This window comes from Babylonia areolata, chromosome 27 (assembly GCF_041734735.1).
Source record: "Babylonia areolata isolate BAREFJ2019XMU chromosome 27, ASM4173473v1, whole genome shotgun sequence".
Taxonomy (NCBI): Eukaryota; Metazoa; Mollusca; class Gastropoda; order Neogastropoda; family Buccinidae; genus Babylonia; species Babylonia areolata.
Window position 1 is genome coordinate 28,039,725 of NC_134902.1, and position 18,213 is coordinate 28,057,937.

The 18,213-nt window shown below is 44.5% G+C and overlaps 1 protein-coding gene across 1 annotated transcript in view; it reads right to left on the reverse strand.

Annotated features, from left to right (window-relative positions):
* The window catches only part of LOC143301051 (uncharacterized), a 590,446-nt gene that overhangs the window by 5,546 nt on the left and 566,687 nt on the right, over window positions 1-18,213 (reverse strand). Inside the window, exons 6-8 of the mRNA XM_076615056.1 lie at window positions 12,764-12,945; window positions 8,435-8,872; window positions 6,409-6,516 (exon numbers count right to left, since the gene is read on the reverse strand). Coding sequence (XP_076471171.1) covers window positions 6,409-6,516; window positions 8,435-8,872; window positions 12,764-12,945 — 728 coding nt within the window. The remainder of the gene's footprint in view (window positions 1-6,408; window positions 6,517-8,434; window positions 8,873-12,763; window positions 12,946-18,213) is intronic.

An 18,213-nucleotide genomic window follows, 5' to 3' on the forward strand; every position in this document is an offset into this window, starting at 1 on the left:
TAAGCTCCTGGCTTGTTTAAATCGTTTGTTCTTTAACATTGTCGCTGGTTATTCCTGGACTGTTAATCAACTCGTTTGGTGTTTAAAAAGTCCTGGGTCATCATAGACAATCGTCTGTGAAATCCTAGGCATTTTGACTCGTTTGTTCGTAACACTTATAAATCGTTTGGTTACATGTTAAATCGTTTGTTTGTTAACGTATTGGTTTTGTAAATCGTTTGGTTATGACATGTTAAATCGTTTGTTCGTTGACGAAAGTGGTTGTAAATAATTTGCTCTTTCATGAAATAGGTTGTAAACCATTTCTTCTTTAAGTAATGGATTGTAAATCGTTTTCTTGATTAAGCTGGACGTTAAGTGTTGTTCAAGTCTTCTTTTCTTTCGAATCAAACCTATTGCATCGTTTGATCTTTTGTAAACTGGAGTGCTTGAGCATTCTGTTTTTTGTAGAGTCGTGAAATAAATCGTCCGCACTGTTGTTGTTGAACAGTGACCCTTTTAACCGAAATTACGTTTTATCTCTTTAAGGATGCGATGAATAACGTTACAAGGCTGCTTACTTTGGTGTGGGAACTTCATTACCATACTTTGATGCGGTATTTCATAACCATCCCCTGGTGTGGGTATTTCACAAGCCTAGTGGGCTGCTTAGTTTCAAAGGGGTATTTCAAATTTGTTCAAGCTGTTTACTTTGATATGGTTATTTCATAACCATACTTTGATGAGGGTATTTCATAATCTGACCAAGCTGCTGACTTTGATGAGGGGATTCTATAATCTGACCAAACAGTTTACTGTGATGTGGGTCTCCGAACCACACTTTGATGAGGGTATTTATAATAATAATAATAATAATGGTATTTATACAGCGCTGAATTTTGTGCAGAGACAAATCAAAGCGCTTTCGCACCAGTCATTCACACGCATGCATAACTCTAAAACTGTAGAAACTAAAGACAAGGAAGGGCAGGCAAGGGAGGCTATTTTGGGAAGAGGTGGGTTTTAAGGCCAGACTTGGAAGAGCTGAGTGTGGAGACTTGACGAAGCGAAAGAGGAAGTTCATTCCAATCGCAAGGTCCAGAGACAGAGAAAGAACGGCGGCCAATAGTCGAGTGTTTGAATCTGGGTATGTGTAAACAGAGTGGATCCGAAGCCGATCGTAGTGAGCGGTATGGAGTGTAGAGGTGAAGGCAGCCGCAGAGATAGGAAGGGGCAGTTTTGTGAATGCATCTATAACATAGAGTGCTGATCTTGTACTTTATTCGGTGTGAGACAGGGAGCCAGTGGAGATGTTGCAAAAGACGAGTGATGTGCTCAGATCTTTTCTTTCTGAGGACGAGTCGGGCAGCAGAGTTTTGTATGCGCTGAAGGGACTGAATGGATGATCAAGCTGCTGACTTTGATGAGAGTATTTCGTAACTTTTAATTTAAACGAAGATTTGTTTAGGGGCTGAGGGAAATGCGGAAACAAAAAATTCTGACAAATCGTGATTTTGAGCTGTGTATCTATTTAACTTCCTACCTACCACCTACCTACCTACCTACCAGCACACCTATCTACCTATCCACCTCTCTGTCCTGTCATCCATTATTTAGTTTCTCTGTTTATCTAGTTGTCTACATCGCATCAGACACGACATATTTCTTCTTCTACTTCTTATAAATATCATCATTAGCATTCATCACCATCATCTTATTATTATCATAATTATTGGTATTACTGTTACATCTAATGTAATGAATTCGTTTTGACACCAACAGCTTTCCATACACACGCTCTTCAGTTTAGTGCCACGCACGGCAGCCAGCCAGGCACACAGACAGACAGACAGACAGACAGGCAGCTGAACATGTTTACTGGCATTCTCTGCATCACCGAGCCGAGAGGCCTGTGTATACAGCACTTAAGATTCCGAGAGTCGCAGCTTGTTGCCCCGAGGGCTTTGACATTTAGCAGTCGTTGAGCCATCAAAGGAACATCAGAACGACAACATCGTTGTAAATCCCCATCTGGTTACAACCCCAGTAAAACCCCCAAGTGAAGCGAAAGTTTAAAAAGAAGAAGAAGAAAAAAAAAAAAAAGAGTCCTGCTAAACAGCGAAAGGAGTTGAGTTTTCGTCGCTGCTGGTCAACAATATGGCTTTGGAGGCTAACATAAATATATCAGAACGGGAACTGTGGCAATGTTGTTTTTATTCCTTTCTTTCTTCTTTTGGTGTGTGTGTGTGTGTGTGTGTGTGTGTGTGTGTGTGTGTGTGTGTGTGTGTGCGTGTACTTGCGCGAGCGGGCGCATGTTTTTGTGTGTGCGTGCATAGACGCGCGTGTGTACTGTGTATGAGATCGTCTATGTATGTCTTGTGCGTGCGTATGTTTGACAACGTGACACAAACTACACTGAAGTGAGAAGACCAACGACAGACCCCCCCCCAGACCCCCCACAAACTACCTGCCATTCAGCACATAAATGATTATGATAAGCTTCCTCCTGACCGCGTGAATTACTGAAAAATGTAAAACTCCACTGCTGACAGTAAAACTGAATCAAACAACGCACAGAGCAGTATTCCATGTCAAAGAAAAAAACAGTGAGATATTTTTTTTTTAAAGATCAGAGGGCGCAGGGGGAGAAAAGAACTTCTGGCACAGCTGCTTGTAATTCCGCAAATGGCCACACAATGTAACTGGACTGTCCAAGAAAAAACAACAACAAACAAAAACCACGTTAAAAGTAAAACACGAGGGAGGAGGAAGAGGAGAAGGAGGAGGAGGAGGAGAAGAAGAAGAAGAAGAAGGAGAAGAAGAAGAAGGAGAAGGAAAAGGAGGATGAGAGAGGAAGACGTAAAGGAGAGAGAGAGAGTGGGGGGAGGGAGGGAGAGGGAAGGAGAAAGATGGAGAGAGAGAGAGAGAGAGAGAGAGTGGGGGGGAGGGAGGGAGAGGGAAGGAGAAAGATGGAGAGAGAGAGAGAGAGAGAGAGAGAGAGAGAGAGAGAGTGAGGGGGAGGGAGGGAGGGGGAAGGAGAAAGATGGATATGGAGAGAGAGAGAGAGAGAGAGAGAGAGAGAGAGTGAGGGGGAGGGAGGGAGGGGGAAGGAGAAAGATGGATATGGAGAGAGAGAGAGAGAGAGAGAGAGAGTGAGGGGGAGGGAGGGAGGGGGAAGGAGAAAGACGGATATGGAGAGAGAGAGAGAGAGTGGGGGGGAGGGAGGGAGAGGGAAGGAGAAAGATGGAGAGAGAGAGAGAGAGAGAGTGGGGGGAGGGAGGGAGAGGGAAGGAGAAAGATGGATATGGTGAGAGAGAGAGAGAGAGTGGGGGGAGGGAGGGAGAGGGAAGGAGAAAGATGGAGAGAGAGAGAGAGAGAGAGAGAGACAGACAGACAGACAGACAGACAGACACAGAGTTTATCAGACAATACCCTTGTGGTTTCATTCTTGAAGGCAAAAAACTGGATGATCCATTTATCACGTGTATAAAACCAGCATGACTGTTTTCAGTTACCATGATCAATGCAAAACGTATCGTAGTGAAAGAAAAGGACTTCAAAAACTGACAGATCGAGCGAACAGGAAGAAACGAAACGAGAAGAAGGAAACAAAGTAAAGACAGTACAGGAGCAAGGACATATAACGATATAATACAGAACAATGAGTGAGAAAAGAATGAAAGAATGAATGAATGAAAGAAAACTGGTTTTAAGAAACCGGAAAGAAAAAATGTATACACTTGAAGCCGCATACAAAATAAACTCCGGGGTTAAACAACAACAACAACAACAACACACACATAACTGGAACGAGTGCAGGATAAACTTAAATGGAAAAGGATTAGAATGGTTGGACGTTTTTGCAGCAGTTCAAGCAGAAAAAAAAAGACGCGCGCGCGAGCACACACACACACACACACACACACACAACCAAACGACAGCGAAGACCAACGTCGATGGACAGAAAGCGAAAGAGGGGCGGGGGCAGAGGGAACGATATCCGAGCGTTACAGTACTTAAGAGAAAGGATGGATGAATGTTTCCAACAGGATTTATTAACAGTGTTCAGACTGACTACGTTTTCTTCCAACTGCGGTCAGAATTCAGCGGTTGAAGTGTTGGAAACTCCGGTGCTCTCAATGTCATAATATCATCACTAGAGTTCGGACAATCCAAATAAAAAGGTAATGAAATGACATGCACGAACAATACGCAAAACACAGCCACACAGAGAGACACACAAATACATAGACACGCTTATCAGCTCCAGTGCACACACACACACACACACACACACACACACGTAGAGTCTCTCTCTATGTCTCTCACGCGAGACCGTGTTTGCTCAGTCTTTCTCTTCGTCTCTGTCTCACTCTGTCACCATAACATAACCAACTGAGTAAACAGCCCTTAAGAGAACGCAAAAAAACCCAACACATTCCACCGCTGAATAAACAAAAAGGGGTTTGCCTCCGAATTTCTAGTGTCCATGCCTTCACTTTATCAGTATGTAGAACTCCTTTGCAGTGTTTGGTAACAGAATGATTCGTAGTGTCTGGGTACGTAAGGACTGTGCTGCATCATAGATAATACAGAGAACAGCGCAGGAACGAATAACAGATATACTGGCAATATCCACATTTCTTCCCCTGTGCTGTTCTGTTCAGAAGAAGGAAAAAGTCTTTAGTTGCTTGACAACATTGTAATATATACTCTACATTTCTTCACCTCCACTCTTTGACTGGCCTTCTTTACGTCAGTCAACAGGGGAAGAAATGCTGAGTTACAAGTTTACAATTCTTCCGTCTTCGGAAAGAAACTGAATGGAAAGAACACAGGGGAAGAAATCTCGATATTGCCAATATACTACTGTTGTATGATACTAAAAAATAAACAAAAAACAAACAAACAACAACAACAAAGGACCCCCCCCCAAAAAAAAAAAAACAAAAACAAAAAAACCCCACAAAAACCCCCCACCAAAGACAACAAAATACACCAGTAAGTATATTACCGCAGTACGTAGCTGTAATGCTTTGCCTATTTTCAACCAAAACCAAAACCAACAATACACTGCCGTTTCAGTACACGCGTCCTACTACGATGTATCACAACGGAAAAGTATAACATACCCTGTAGTGTAGTACACACTACCGCAGCGCAGAATAAGTATACTACCGTCGTTGTTAAACACTCTGTGCACATATAGTATATAACAAGTAAACACAATTCACAAGCATATTATTTCCGAAGACTTAAGCTGCAGAAAAACAATAACGAACAAAACCTCGGCCCTACGTTTCCCCACGCTCTGAAAAGATAAGTAGCTATGAACACCCATCAACGAAACAAAACCCACCAAATTCATAGATAAACAAGCAGAACGAAAACAAAATCAAAGGAGAGACAGACAGGCAACATATAAACAAACAACAAGAAGCAAACATACAAATAAAAGAAAGAAAGAAATCACGCGAGCAACTCAACACTGGTGATAATAAACGTTCAAGCTGTCAACTCTCCGCATAGTTTTCCAAGAAATAAACGAAATCACGTGAAGAAAAAAAAAAAGAAAAAGAAAAGAAAAAAAAAAAGAAGATTACACATACATGTACTAAAAAGACAAAGGCAAAAAATGTCAGCCGCAGTGTTACAGTAGGCATAGGGTTGATAAAATGTTAATATTGGCACAGCGAGCAGACTGTCAACAATGGCCTGAAGACGACTGTTCTTATATGGTGGTGGTGATCCAATTTGTCCACCCACACCCCCAAACACCCAACAAACAAACGAAATCAGTGATGAAATGTTGACTGTGTTAGTTGCAAAACAAACAAAAATAAAAACATCTTTCAGGATAAGCCACCACAACGTCTGATCATGGGTATATACTATGGCATCATAGCGCGTATCATTTTTTGTTGTCCACATATCTTCAGTCAACAATAATATCGGGATCATCAACTTTAGAATTAATATTTGACATGAATATTTGACAATGTCAACCGCCCCAATCTCGCATCCCCCACCCTTCCCCTGTCACAAAACTGAAAAAAAAACCCAGTCAACCAATACACAACATATCCCTATTCATAACAGCTCGGTAAACAATCAATATTCAACAGTTCAGAGCGAGTTGTAATGCGTGACGATATACAACGCGCGCACGCTCCCTCCCTCCCACCCTCCCTCTCTCTCCCTCTCTCTCAGGCACGCTACAATGAATGGAGGGTTTAGAGAGAGTGAGAGAGAGAGAGCCTAAGCAGCTTTAAACGGACAATAGAAAGAAATTCTTATTAGTCCGAGTTTCAGGTGATCAGAGAAAGCCGCTGATCCAGCAATGCATGCAATGTGTGACAAAATAGTTAAACCTCATGGGGACAAAAAAACAAACAAAAAAACCCACCCCCGCCCCCCCAAAAAACTAGCCTGTATTTCACTGCAGTCAGCGCCAATGTCCTTCCTCAAGAAAACACAGGGAGACACGCGGAAATCCTCTGGCACCAACCACGAACACAAGCGCACAACACCGTTCCCCTGTCGATAAACACAGCACTGTGTCACACGGTACTCCACTCCCTGTGAATGTTCAACTGTAACTTGAGACTCCTTTGTGTTTTTTGTTTTGTTTTGTTTTCTTTCACGAGCATTCATGGAATTCCTCCCGCCTAAAAAAAAAAAAAAACAGAAACAAAACCACAGCACAATGTTATAGCTCCTGTCCGTAGAAAACAGGGCTTGTTCCATAAAACTTTGTATCCGACAGAGCTTTTCCTTGCTCCTTATTCCCCGCCACCAAACCCCCTCTCTCCCCCCCAAACCCCCCCCCCCCCCCCCCCCCAAAAAAAAAAAAATGTTGACAACATATAAAAACTCTCTTTGTCAAGCACATGTAAATGGCAGAATAAGTCAACGTGTTTGGAGACACCAGTGAAAAAACAAACATACAAAACAAAACAAAACACCAAAACAAACACGGGCTCTGCTTGACATAATTGGCACAAAAAGTTGGACACAGTGTTTTCTCCCCTCCCTTCGTCTGTGCACACACACAAAATGTCATGTCCGGATTTCCAAGCGTGCACCTCCGCCCCTAAAACCGTCAATGGCTATGTGTCTGTCTGTCTGTCCAATTCAAATCACAACGGCAACGCAGCCATGCCCTGGTTACTTCTTTGCCTTTGTTTTTCTCTCTCTTTTTTTTTTGGACGCAAGATGGCGCACAGTTCGGAGGAGGAGGAGGAGGTGTGTGTGTGTGTGTGTGTGTGTGGGTGTGTGTGACAATCACTTGTATCGTCAACCGTGAGAAGCCTTGTACCCAGTTAGCAGACTGGAACGGTGGACCCCCCCAAACACATTAACACTGACAGCGGCACAATGTTTTCATTAACGTATTCTCTCCGTGTAATGATTATCGGCTCCGAATCATCCCCACCCCACCCCCTTCCCCCAACCCTCCCCAACATAAAAAAAACCTCCCAAGAAAACCAGCAACACGCAAATATATGACAATTTTCAAAAAAGCACAGAGTGCTGAATTCGAATTCCACATGAAATGTAAAGAAAAAACATAAAACAACAACAAACCAATTAACATCAAACCTCTCTTCTTATTTATTTTTTTTATTGAAAGAGAGTGAGGCGTTTACATACATACATACATACATACATATATGCAAGTATGCAATGGCCAATTCAATAATAAAGATAATCATATACGTGCAGATAAAACAAGTATCGCGTTGAATTCACGGAGGAAAATAATAATGAAAATAGAAAAACAACGTCTCACCCCCCGTTCATATAATAAAACGACACGGCAGGGGGTGCCATCTTTCTCTCTCTTTCTCCTGTGTACCGATAGTTCACCTTTCAGCCAACAGAAGAAAAAAAGAGAGAGAAAATAAGTTCCCATTATCATAGATAAGACAGTCAGTATGTCATTAACAGCCAAACCTCTTGCAGTATTCTAAACAACAAAGAGAAAAAAAAAGCCGATGTCAACTTGTCCATTTTCTCTTTTTTTCAAACACACACTGACACACACACAAGCAAGCGCACACGTTCAATACAGACACACACACACACACACACTACACACAACACACGCACACAGACACACTCAATACACACATACACTAACGCAAGTCATCAACATAACATCCATCAGTTGAGGCCGCGTACGTATGTGTGTACAACACACACACACACACACACACACACACACACACAGACAAACACACACACACACACACACACACACACACACACACACACACGCACAGTTTAACGAAAGCAAAAAAAAACCACAACACTCTTCCTCCTTCGATAAAAAAAAACCAAACAAAACAAACTTCTCCATCGGTCAAGTCCAGCCAAGTCCAGTCCACTCCCAAGACCGCCACCACACTACCTCCTTTCCCACCCGCTACCTCCTCCTCATCATCACCCCCACCAACACCTCCCCTTCCGCCTCCGCCAGAAGCCAGCGCTGAAGCAGCACGTGCAGTCCCACCAAGGTCAAGGCAACTCCCGCCGCGCCCCTCCACCACCCCGACGCGCCGCGCTGAAGCAACGCCGACGCGCCGCTCTCCTGCTCCCGAATGTCCTCGTCCAAGATGACCGTCTCGTCGTACGAGGGCGGCTTGAGGGTCTTGTAGGTGCCCGGGGGCGAGGTGTGGGGGCGGCGGGGGCGGTGGGGGTAAGGGTAAGGGGTACGGTTGTTGGGGCGGAGTGGGGTGGGGGCTGGGGGGGCGGTGGTTCGCGGGGCGGGCACGGGCGTGCGGATGGGGCAGATCATGGACTCCTTGTTGCGCAGGTAGATGCGCAGGCCGAAGACCCGGAAGTCCGGGTTGAACATGCAGCTGGGCAGCATGTTCTCGTCGAACGTGTACTGGGTGGAAGGGACAAAAGAGGAACAGGTAAATAAACAAATACATATATACATACAGAGATAAACAAATGAATGAATGATATGCATGCTTAAAAAGCGCATATCCTTGATCGGAGACCAAGCTCTAAGAGCTTTACGAACGCGGGGTCATTAATTTTGCACAACAGGCTGTCTACGTGTGTAGTGCCAACCAAGTGCTGCCACTGGGCACTTCATCATTCGTTTCTTGTGTCATTCGATCAGATGTCAGGCACGCGCACTCTGACAGTTTTCGGGTGTGTGCATGCTGGGTATGTTCTTGTTTCCATAACCTACAGAACGCTGACATGGACTAAAGGATCTTTAACGTGAGTAGGCTACTTGATGTAAACAACGAAAAAGCGAACAACAACAAGAAGAAGAAGAACAACAATAACAATACACAACTTTTCCGTGGCACGATATCCAGTTCTGGTCCTGTTTAACTCTTTCCATACGAACGGCGAAAGAGACGACGTTAACAGCGTTTCACCCCAATTACCATCATCAAAATATTGCAAGCGGAAGGCTCTTATACTGAAGAGGTGAATGTTGACAAAGAATACCACAATTCTGACGACGGAAGCTAAAGATTGGGTCATTGAGACACCCACTGGACATCCGAGGGGTCTGTGTAGAGGAGAAGAGAGGACTGGCCGTACTGAGTGAGATAAAGCGCTTACCATGATATAAACGAATGCACGTATCCACAAATACAACAAAAAGAAAAAGACAACAAAACGAAGTGAATGGTGTTACCCCTGGCTGTCATCAGTATCGTCGTCATGATATTCACCATCATCGTTGACGTCAGCATAATAAGCATCATGTTCATACTTTACGTCATAATCGTCGTCATTATCATCTTTTCGCTAACAGTAACCATCATCACATCATCATCACGATCAAAATGATCATCGTCGTCACCGATTTGTCAATAGACAATACAGGAACATCCATGCCATCATGAAAACTCGAAATACAATCGGGGGTAAATTTAAAAATCCCGTTTAAAAAAGAAAGAAAAACAGTGGTGCGTGCACCTGCGTGTACATTGCTTGATATTTTCTGAGGCGAAATTCAGCAACTGTTGTCGCGTGGTGCCGCTGCTGTGAAAACGTTCACTCTGACATTTGCACTTCCTTGCCTTACATGGGCTCCACTGACCCATTTTCCGCGAAGCGATGGGCACTATTTCTTCTATAAATAGAACTCATTTCTTGTCCCCCCCCCTGTCGCGTCAACCCACTGGGGCTCTGATGGGGTTGGGCAAGTGGTTCCGAAATGGGGCGGTTCAACAGTTTAACGACTGCCGTCGAGCGCCATTTTTTCCAGCGGATCTGGACTTCAGAACAGGGACTAAGGAGAACTACTTTACACCCCACTTAGACAGACAACGCAAAAAGCAAAATATCGACGGTCGTTTCCCCCCTCCCTCCCACTCCCCCTTTCGTTTACCTCGTTTTAGAAACGGCCCCGTTTCATACTGTACAGTAGACTGGAACCAATCAGCCGGCCCCATTTCCCCATTTTTTTCTCCGTCTTGACCCATTGTCTCCCCCTGAGTGTATGGTTGGCTGACTGCAGTTTGCACCAGATGACGATGTTCCCATCGCATCGCTCTCTCCGTCTGTCTGTCTGTCTGTTTGTTTGTCTCTGTCCCTCTCCCCAAGCCCTCTGTAATCCCACCCCCCTTTGTCCCCCTCCCCCCATCACGCCCCGCCATGGGAATGCCAGTGGCTCTTTCAGTATCAATACTTTTCAGAATTTCTGGAAATTAGATGCTGGAAATTCCCTTGGTTTTTTTCTCTCTCTCTCTGTCTTTTTGTTTCCAGTCTTTTCTTTTTTCTTTCTTCTTGTCTCTTCCTTTTCTTATTTTCTACTTCGCTGGTCCGTTCACAAATCTATCTATCTATCTATCTATCTATCTATCTAGCTATGTATCTTTCTTTCTTTCTTCCCCCTCTAGAAAGCCTTGAATTCTGTTTATCTTTTTTTCTTCTGTATTTGATAATTGTGAACTCTTACTGAGTTGTACTCTTTTTCATGCGCAGGACGAGTGAGGTCCTCTTTGGCAATATTTGGTTTTGTATTCCTGTTATATATATATATATATATATATATATATATATATATATATATGTGTGTGTGTGTGTGTGTGTGTGTGTGTGTGTGTGTGTGTGTGTGTGTGTGTATACCCTACTTTTGTGTACGATATATAATCATTATATTTTTGTTCCAGTTTTATTTCAACCAACTGAAAAAAAAACAAAAAAAAAAAGAAAAAAAAAAGAAAAAAGAAAAAAAAAAAAGAAGACGAAATTGTCAACGTCAGAACGCATGTTCTAACTTCATGAGCATGGAAACAACTGTACCTGGCCCTAATTGTGTCAAATGTTTCTTTCCCATGTTACCTTCCAGGTACGTCCATGATAGGTTCTCACCTCATAAAAAACAACAACACCCTAACCTCTCTTTATCTCCATCTCGGTGGCCCAGTGGTTATACGATCAGCTAGGAAGGAAGTGGCCACTGGTTCGAGCCCCGTATACGGTCCGGGATTTTTACTGCCCGCACCCCTCCCCCCGCCCCCTCCACTATACCTGAAGCGGTGATCTGGGTGGCCAGTCATTTCGGATGAGATAATATACCCGAGGTCCCGTGTGCTGGCATTGACTTACGTACGTACGCTGGCAAAAAAGTTTAAAAGTGTCACTCTGATGGTAAAACAAGTACATTTATTGACAGAAAAATATGATATACGTGGTGCGTTGCTCAGTTGGGACGTACTTTCCCCCCGGGAGAGAGCAGCTCGAATTTCACGCTGAGAAATATGTTGTAATCAAAAGCAATGCAATAGACTACAATACTCTACATCCTCATTCCCGTACCACCTGCTTCACTGTCTCTCTCCCCTGCCACCCCCACCCCCACCTCCATCCCCATATCCCCCAGCTGTTTCCTGTTTCTGCGTCACTGGGTAAACAATACTGACAGCTTGTAACCCGAAAGCATAAAGACGTTTGAAAACAAGAGAACGCTGGCCATTAAGGAGAAGCGTGAGCGAAGGAAGCAGGGCTCAACTTCTGGAGACGTTTTCCCTTGCAACACCTGTGGGAAGTGCTGCGCATCCAGAATCGGCCTCTTCTCCCATATGAGGACACACACCGACAGATAAGCCTGCCTGCCTACTCATCCCTCGGACCGACGGGAGACTCCATCATCAACCCGAACCATTTGATGAGAAAACGCCTTCCTCGATATTGTTTGTGTGTTAACAGATTTCGAATCATCATACCCGTCTCTCGTTTTCTCCCTTTGTTGTTCCTTCAAATATCCGCCTTTCTTTAGCTTTCTCCTTTTCGCCCTCCTCCCCCCCCCCTCCCTCATCCTTCCTCTGAGACGCCCCCCTTTTCACCACTTGTCAAGATGTGTCTTTTCCTCTTCCACCATCTTTCTCTCTGTGTGCCTCTCCGTGCCTCCGCCCTCTCTCTTTCTGTCTCGATATATCTGTCTCTTCTTCTGCCTGTCTTTCTCTCTGCATTCCCCTGTTCTCAATTGCGACATAACGTGGGGCTGCGAAATAGCGTGAGGCAATACCGTCTCCATCCCCTCCCCTCTCCCCACACTCACACACACACAGACACACACTATATCCCCTTACCTTTCTTCTTGCCGGCCGCCCCCCCCCCCCCCCATACCCCCACTCTTCCCTTCCTTCCACCAACAAACCCATCCTCCCTTTACACTCTTCCTTCCAACCCACCACCCCCAACCACCGAAACACCCTCATCATCCACACCTCACACCCCCTTCTCTCCCTCCCTCTCTTCCCTCCTCCCTCCCCTACCCCCCAGCCCCCCTTTCCTTTACCGGGTAGATGGCAGGCTGCAGCTTGAACCAGCTCAGCTCGTCCTCGTAGGCGTAGTAGGCCGGGGATCCCTGGAAGAGCCAGCCGAAGGCGCCCAGCAGTCCGTCCTGGTTGTACATGAGGAAGACGGGGTAGAGCATCTCACAGGGCAGGTCCGGGGACAGGCTCCGAAAGTAGTGCACACCTGTGGGGGGTATGGAAGGAAATCACAGCACGTGATGAATTAGCGGCATCGACAAGTAAAGACCACTGTGTCATTATCATGATTCAAACGAAAACAACATGATGATGGTGATGATGATGATGAAGAAGAAGAAGATAATAATGATGATGATGATGATGATGACGCTGGGATTATGAAAACGAGCATGATATTCTTCATCTTCTTCGTTCATGGGCTGTGCCTCTTACATTCACTCGTACAGACGAGTATACAGCTTTTTATTTTTTAATTAAAAATTTTTTTTTTACACGTATGACCATTTTTAGCCCTGCCATGTAGGCAGCCACACTCTGTTTTCGGGGAGGGGTGGTCGGCGGGAAGGGGGAGCGTTACATGTCGGGTGTCTTCTTGTTTCTATAATCCACCATCGCTGACATGGATTACAGGGTCTGAATAACGTGAATATTTGATCTTCTGCATGCGAATACACACGAAAGGGGTTCAGGCACAAGCAGGTCTGCACATCTGTTGACCTGGTAGATCGGAAAAATCTCCAGCCTTAAAAACCCACCAGGTGCCGTGATCAGGATTCGAACCCGGGACCCTCAGATTGAAAGTCCACCGCTTCGACCACTCGGCTGTAGCACCCGTCTACGAGTGTGAGGATAATGATGATGATGATGATAATTATGATGATGATGATAATGATGATGATGATGATGATGATGATGATGATGATGATGATGATGATGATATGATGATGATAAATTATGATGATGATGATGATGATGATGATGATGATGATGATGATGATGAGGGAGGATGGGATGAAAAGCTCTTGAGAAGCAACATCGACAACAACGACCACTATCCAAGAATCATAATCATCATAAAAAACATGATGATGATGAAAGATGATGATGATGATGATACTGATGATTCAAAAACGATAATGATAATGATGGTGATGATGATGATGATGTTGATGATGATGGCGGCGGTCGTGGTGAAAATAATTAGACAATACGATGCTGATGATGATGATGATGATGATGATGATGATGGGGTTACGAAAGGAACACGAATATGATAATGGTGCTGATGCTGCTGATGGTAATGATGATGATGATGATACTGATAAAAGAAGGACCGTCGAAGAAGGAACAGAAGACGACGGCAAAGATCATCATAATGACAACAACGGAACTAATTGGTAACAACAGAAAAGACCAACAAAGGGAAAGAGAGAAGAAAAAGAAGAAGAAGAAGAAGAAGAAGAAGAAGAGGAGGAGGAGGAGGAGGAGCAGGAGGAGAAGAAGGAGAAGGAGGAGGAGCAGCAGGAGGAGGAGAAGAAGAAGAAGAAGAAGGATAGCGAGAAGAAAAATGAAAAGAATGAGGAGGAGAAGAAGAAAAAGGAAAAGAAGAAGAACCAGAGGCGGGGGTGGGGGTGGGGGGGAAGCGAAGGGGGGAGAGGAGGAGGTGGAGTAGAAGAAAACGGAGGAGGAGGAGGAGGAAAAGAAATAGTTAATAATAAATTTGCCCAAATGTGAACATACCGCTTCCTCTTTTGAAATCCTTGCACCCGGTTCCTATTCAGTCCAGAATTTCGTACAGTATCTTCGACCAGCTTCTCATCTGTTATTGCAATGGACTTGAATATCTTCCCTGACATTCTGAGTCACAACAACTCCACCTCGAAAATCTTCGTTTTTCTTTTGACAATGGCCTTCTTTGTGTGCCATCGGTTAGAAAAAAAAAGGAAAACAAATCTTCGGTTTGCACACTCCATTTCAGGCCAGCGCTTAGTTCGTTTAGCGTAAAGAAAGTTCATGAGTCTACGTCTTACGTTTAGACATCCACCTGCACTGCCTCTTTAAAATCTTCTCTGAAGACCCATCTGTTTCATGAGTACTGGTGCCTTCGTCCACCACAATTCTAAACTGCATTTTACCCATGTTATGAATGCTTTGTGTTTGTGTGCGATGTATATTTGTTTGTTTGTCCCTCTGTGACTGCATGCGTGCATGCATGCGTGTGTGTCTGTGTGTGTGTGTGTGTGTGTGTGTGTGTGTGTGTGTGTGTGTGTGTGTGTGTGTGAGAGAGAGAGAGAGAGAGAGAGAGAGAGAGAGACGGACGGAGACAGAGAGACAGAGAGAGTACGCAAGTGAACCCAATGAGTGGTGTTGAGAAGCCTGTTTGCGGAGGGAGTGTGAATTGGTTTATTTCACTGTGGCACTATTTCCTCATTTACAGTTTACAGTTTATCAGTGAAATTGGTTTATTTCACTGTTACACTATTTCCTCATTTACAGTTTACAGTTTATCAGTGAAATTGGTTTATTTCACTGTTGCACTATTTCCTCATTTACAGTTTACAGTTTATCAGTGAAATTGGTTTATTTCACTGTTACACTATTTCCTCATTTACAGTTTACAGTTTATCAGTGAGTCTTGTGCATGCACAGCGCATTGAGCTCCATTTGAGAAGAACAAGTGGATGTTCATTGTTATTATCATTATCATAATCATCATCATCATTCTTTCAATATCATCATTCTTTTACTATCATCATCATCATTATTATTATTATTATTATTATTATTAATGCCGATATTTTCTCCCCCTCCACTAGACCTTGAGTGGTAGTCTGGACGCTAGTCATGCGATGAGACGATAAACCGAGGTCCCGTGTGCAGCATGCACTTAGCGCACGTAAAGGAACCCATGGCATCAAAAAAGTTGTCCTGGCAAAATTCTGTAGAAAAATCCACTTCGATGGGAAAAACAAATAAAACTGCACGCAGGAAAAAAGAAAAAAGAAAAAAAAAGGGGTGGCACTGTAGTGTAGCAACGTGCTCTCCCTGGGGAGAGAGAGCAGCCCGAATTTCACACAGAAATGTGTTGTGATAAAAAAGAGAAATACAAATACAATACAAATACAATTATCATTATTATTATTTGCTGTTGTTACTGTTGCTATTATCAAACATACACACACACACACACACACACACACACACACACACACACACACACATACACACACACACACACACATACACACACAAACACACACCAATATTCATGTATATGCATATATATATGAGACCACACACACACACACACACACACACACACACACACACACCCATATTCATGTATATACATATATATATATATATGGGGCCACGCACACGGAGTGGGGAAAAACAAACCAACAAAAAGGATTCACGTCAGCACACAGGGAAGTGATGAGAAAAACCTGGCATCGTGATTTAATAAACAAAGCGATATGCATGCCGGCTCATACACCCTGTGACAGACGGTGTGTGTGCGTGCGTGCGTACGTGTGTGTGTGTGTGTGTGTGTGTGTGTGTGTGTGTGTGTGTGTGTGTGTGTGTGTGTGTGTGTGTGTGTGTGTGATGTTTTATTGCGCGTTTGCATTCCTACACCCACTGATCAGATGACGAGTCACGTGGGCGCCGGGGAAAGAATAACAGAGAGAAAGAGCGGATAGGTAAGGAGGAGGAAGAGGAGAAGGGGGGGGGAGAAAGATAAGAAGGTGGAGGGGAGAGAGAGGGAATGGGGGGTGAGGGGGTGGACAAAGAGAAAGAAAGAGAGAGAGAGAGAGAGAGAGACAGAGAGAGAGATTCAGATTCAGATGTTTATTCAGGTAAAGGCCTTGGCCTCATACTGAAGGGGCTAATACAAAAGAACATAATACATAATTGAAAGAGAGAAAGCGAGAGAGAGATAGAGAGAGACAGAGACAGAAAAAGAGAGAGAGAGAGAGAGAAGCGAACGCACACACAAGTACACACACGCGCGCAGACAGAAAGGGAGAGAGAGAGAGGGAGAGAGAGAGCGAGAGAGAGAGAGAGAGAGAACACACAAACACACACACACACACACACACACACACACACATACACACACACACACACACACACACACACACAAACACACACACACACACACATGTCGACAGACAGACAGAGAAAGAAACAAGACAGACGCAGAGGAATTCTGGGTTTGGGAGGAGGAGATACCTTCGCCTTGTTTTTGTTTTTTTTCTTTCTATTATCTTTCCCAGTGCTCTCTCTACCCTCTTCTATCTCTCCAGCGACAAAGACACGTCGTTGCTGCAACAACAAACACGGATGGACTGTCCCAAAACCGTCCCCACCACTCCCACATTCCCTCTCCCACGACCCTCCTGCCATCCCGGACACAGTCCTTTTTATGAAAAAAGAGAGATACAAAGACACAGAGAGAGAGACACACACACACACACACAGAGAAAGAGAGAGACAGAGAGAGGGGGAGAGAAAAGAGAGGCTGAGAGATTTAGAGAGAGAGAGAAGAGAGTAGAAAAGTGAGAAAGCAAGCAAGAGAGATAGAGAGAGAAAGAGAGAGAGAGAGAGAGAGAGAGAGAGAGAGAGAGAATGAGAGCTGAAGAGAAGAATGAAGAGGAAGGGTAGAAAAAGGTGGAGAGAGCGGGGAGGCAGAAGGGGGGTGGGATGGGGCCTGAGAGAAAGAAAGAGAGAGAGAAATAGAAAGACAGACAGACAGACAGACAGACAGACTCACAGAGAGGCACTGACAGAAAGAGAACTCAATCATCAGAATTCAGAAGAGAATTTAAACGTACAACGGTCTTGGGACGCAACAGAAACAAAAGGATAGGTGGGATGGGGGGAGAGGCCAAAAGAAAAGTTTCATTTCATGCGCATCCTGCATGCAAAGGACCTCACCTTGAAGATCACGCTGACAGACAGAGAAAGAAACTGAGACACAGAGAAAAAGACAGAGAGAGAGAGAGAGAGAGAGAGAGAGAGAGAGAGAGAGGGAGAGAGAGAGAGGGGGGGAGACAGGGAGATAGAGAGAGACAGAGACAGAGACAGAGAGACAGAGAGAGGGTGGGGGAGGGAGAGAGAGAACAAAATTCGGACAAAGAGATGAGAAGAGGCTTTCGCCTTGTTTTCCTATTTCACCCCACTCCTCTCCGTCTGCGCTCTCTCTCTCCCTTCTCTCTCTCTCTCTCTCTCTCTCTCTCCCTTCTCTCTCTCTCTCTCTCTCTCTCTCTCTCTCTCTCCGGCAACAAAGAGGCGGATTTGTTGCAACAACAAACACAGGTGGGGTGTCCAAACGGACCCCCTCAGTATCCAGTCGTCTTAATGAAAGAGAGGGAGAGAGAGGGTAATAGACGGAGAGAGAGAGAGAGAGAGAGAGAGAGAGAGAGAGAAGCACCCCCACCCTCCAAACACCCACACCACCACACCCACTCCC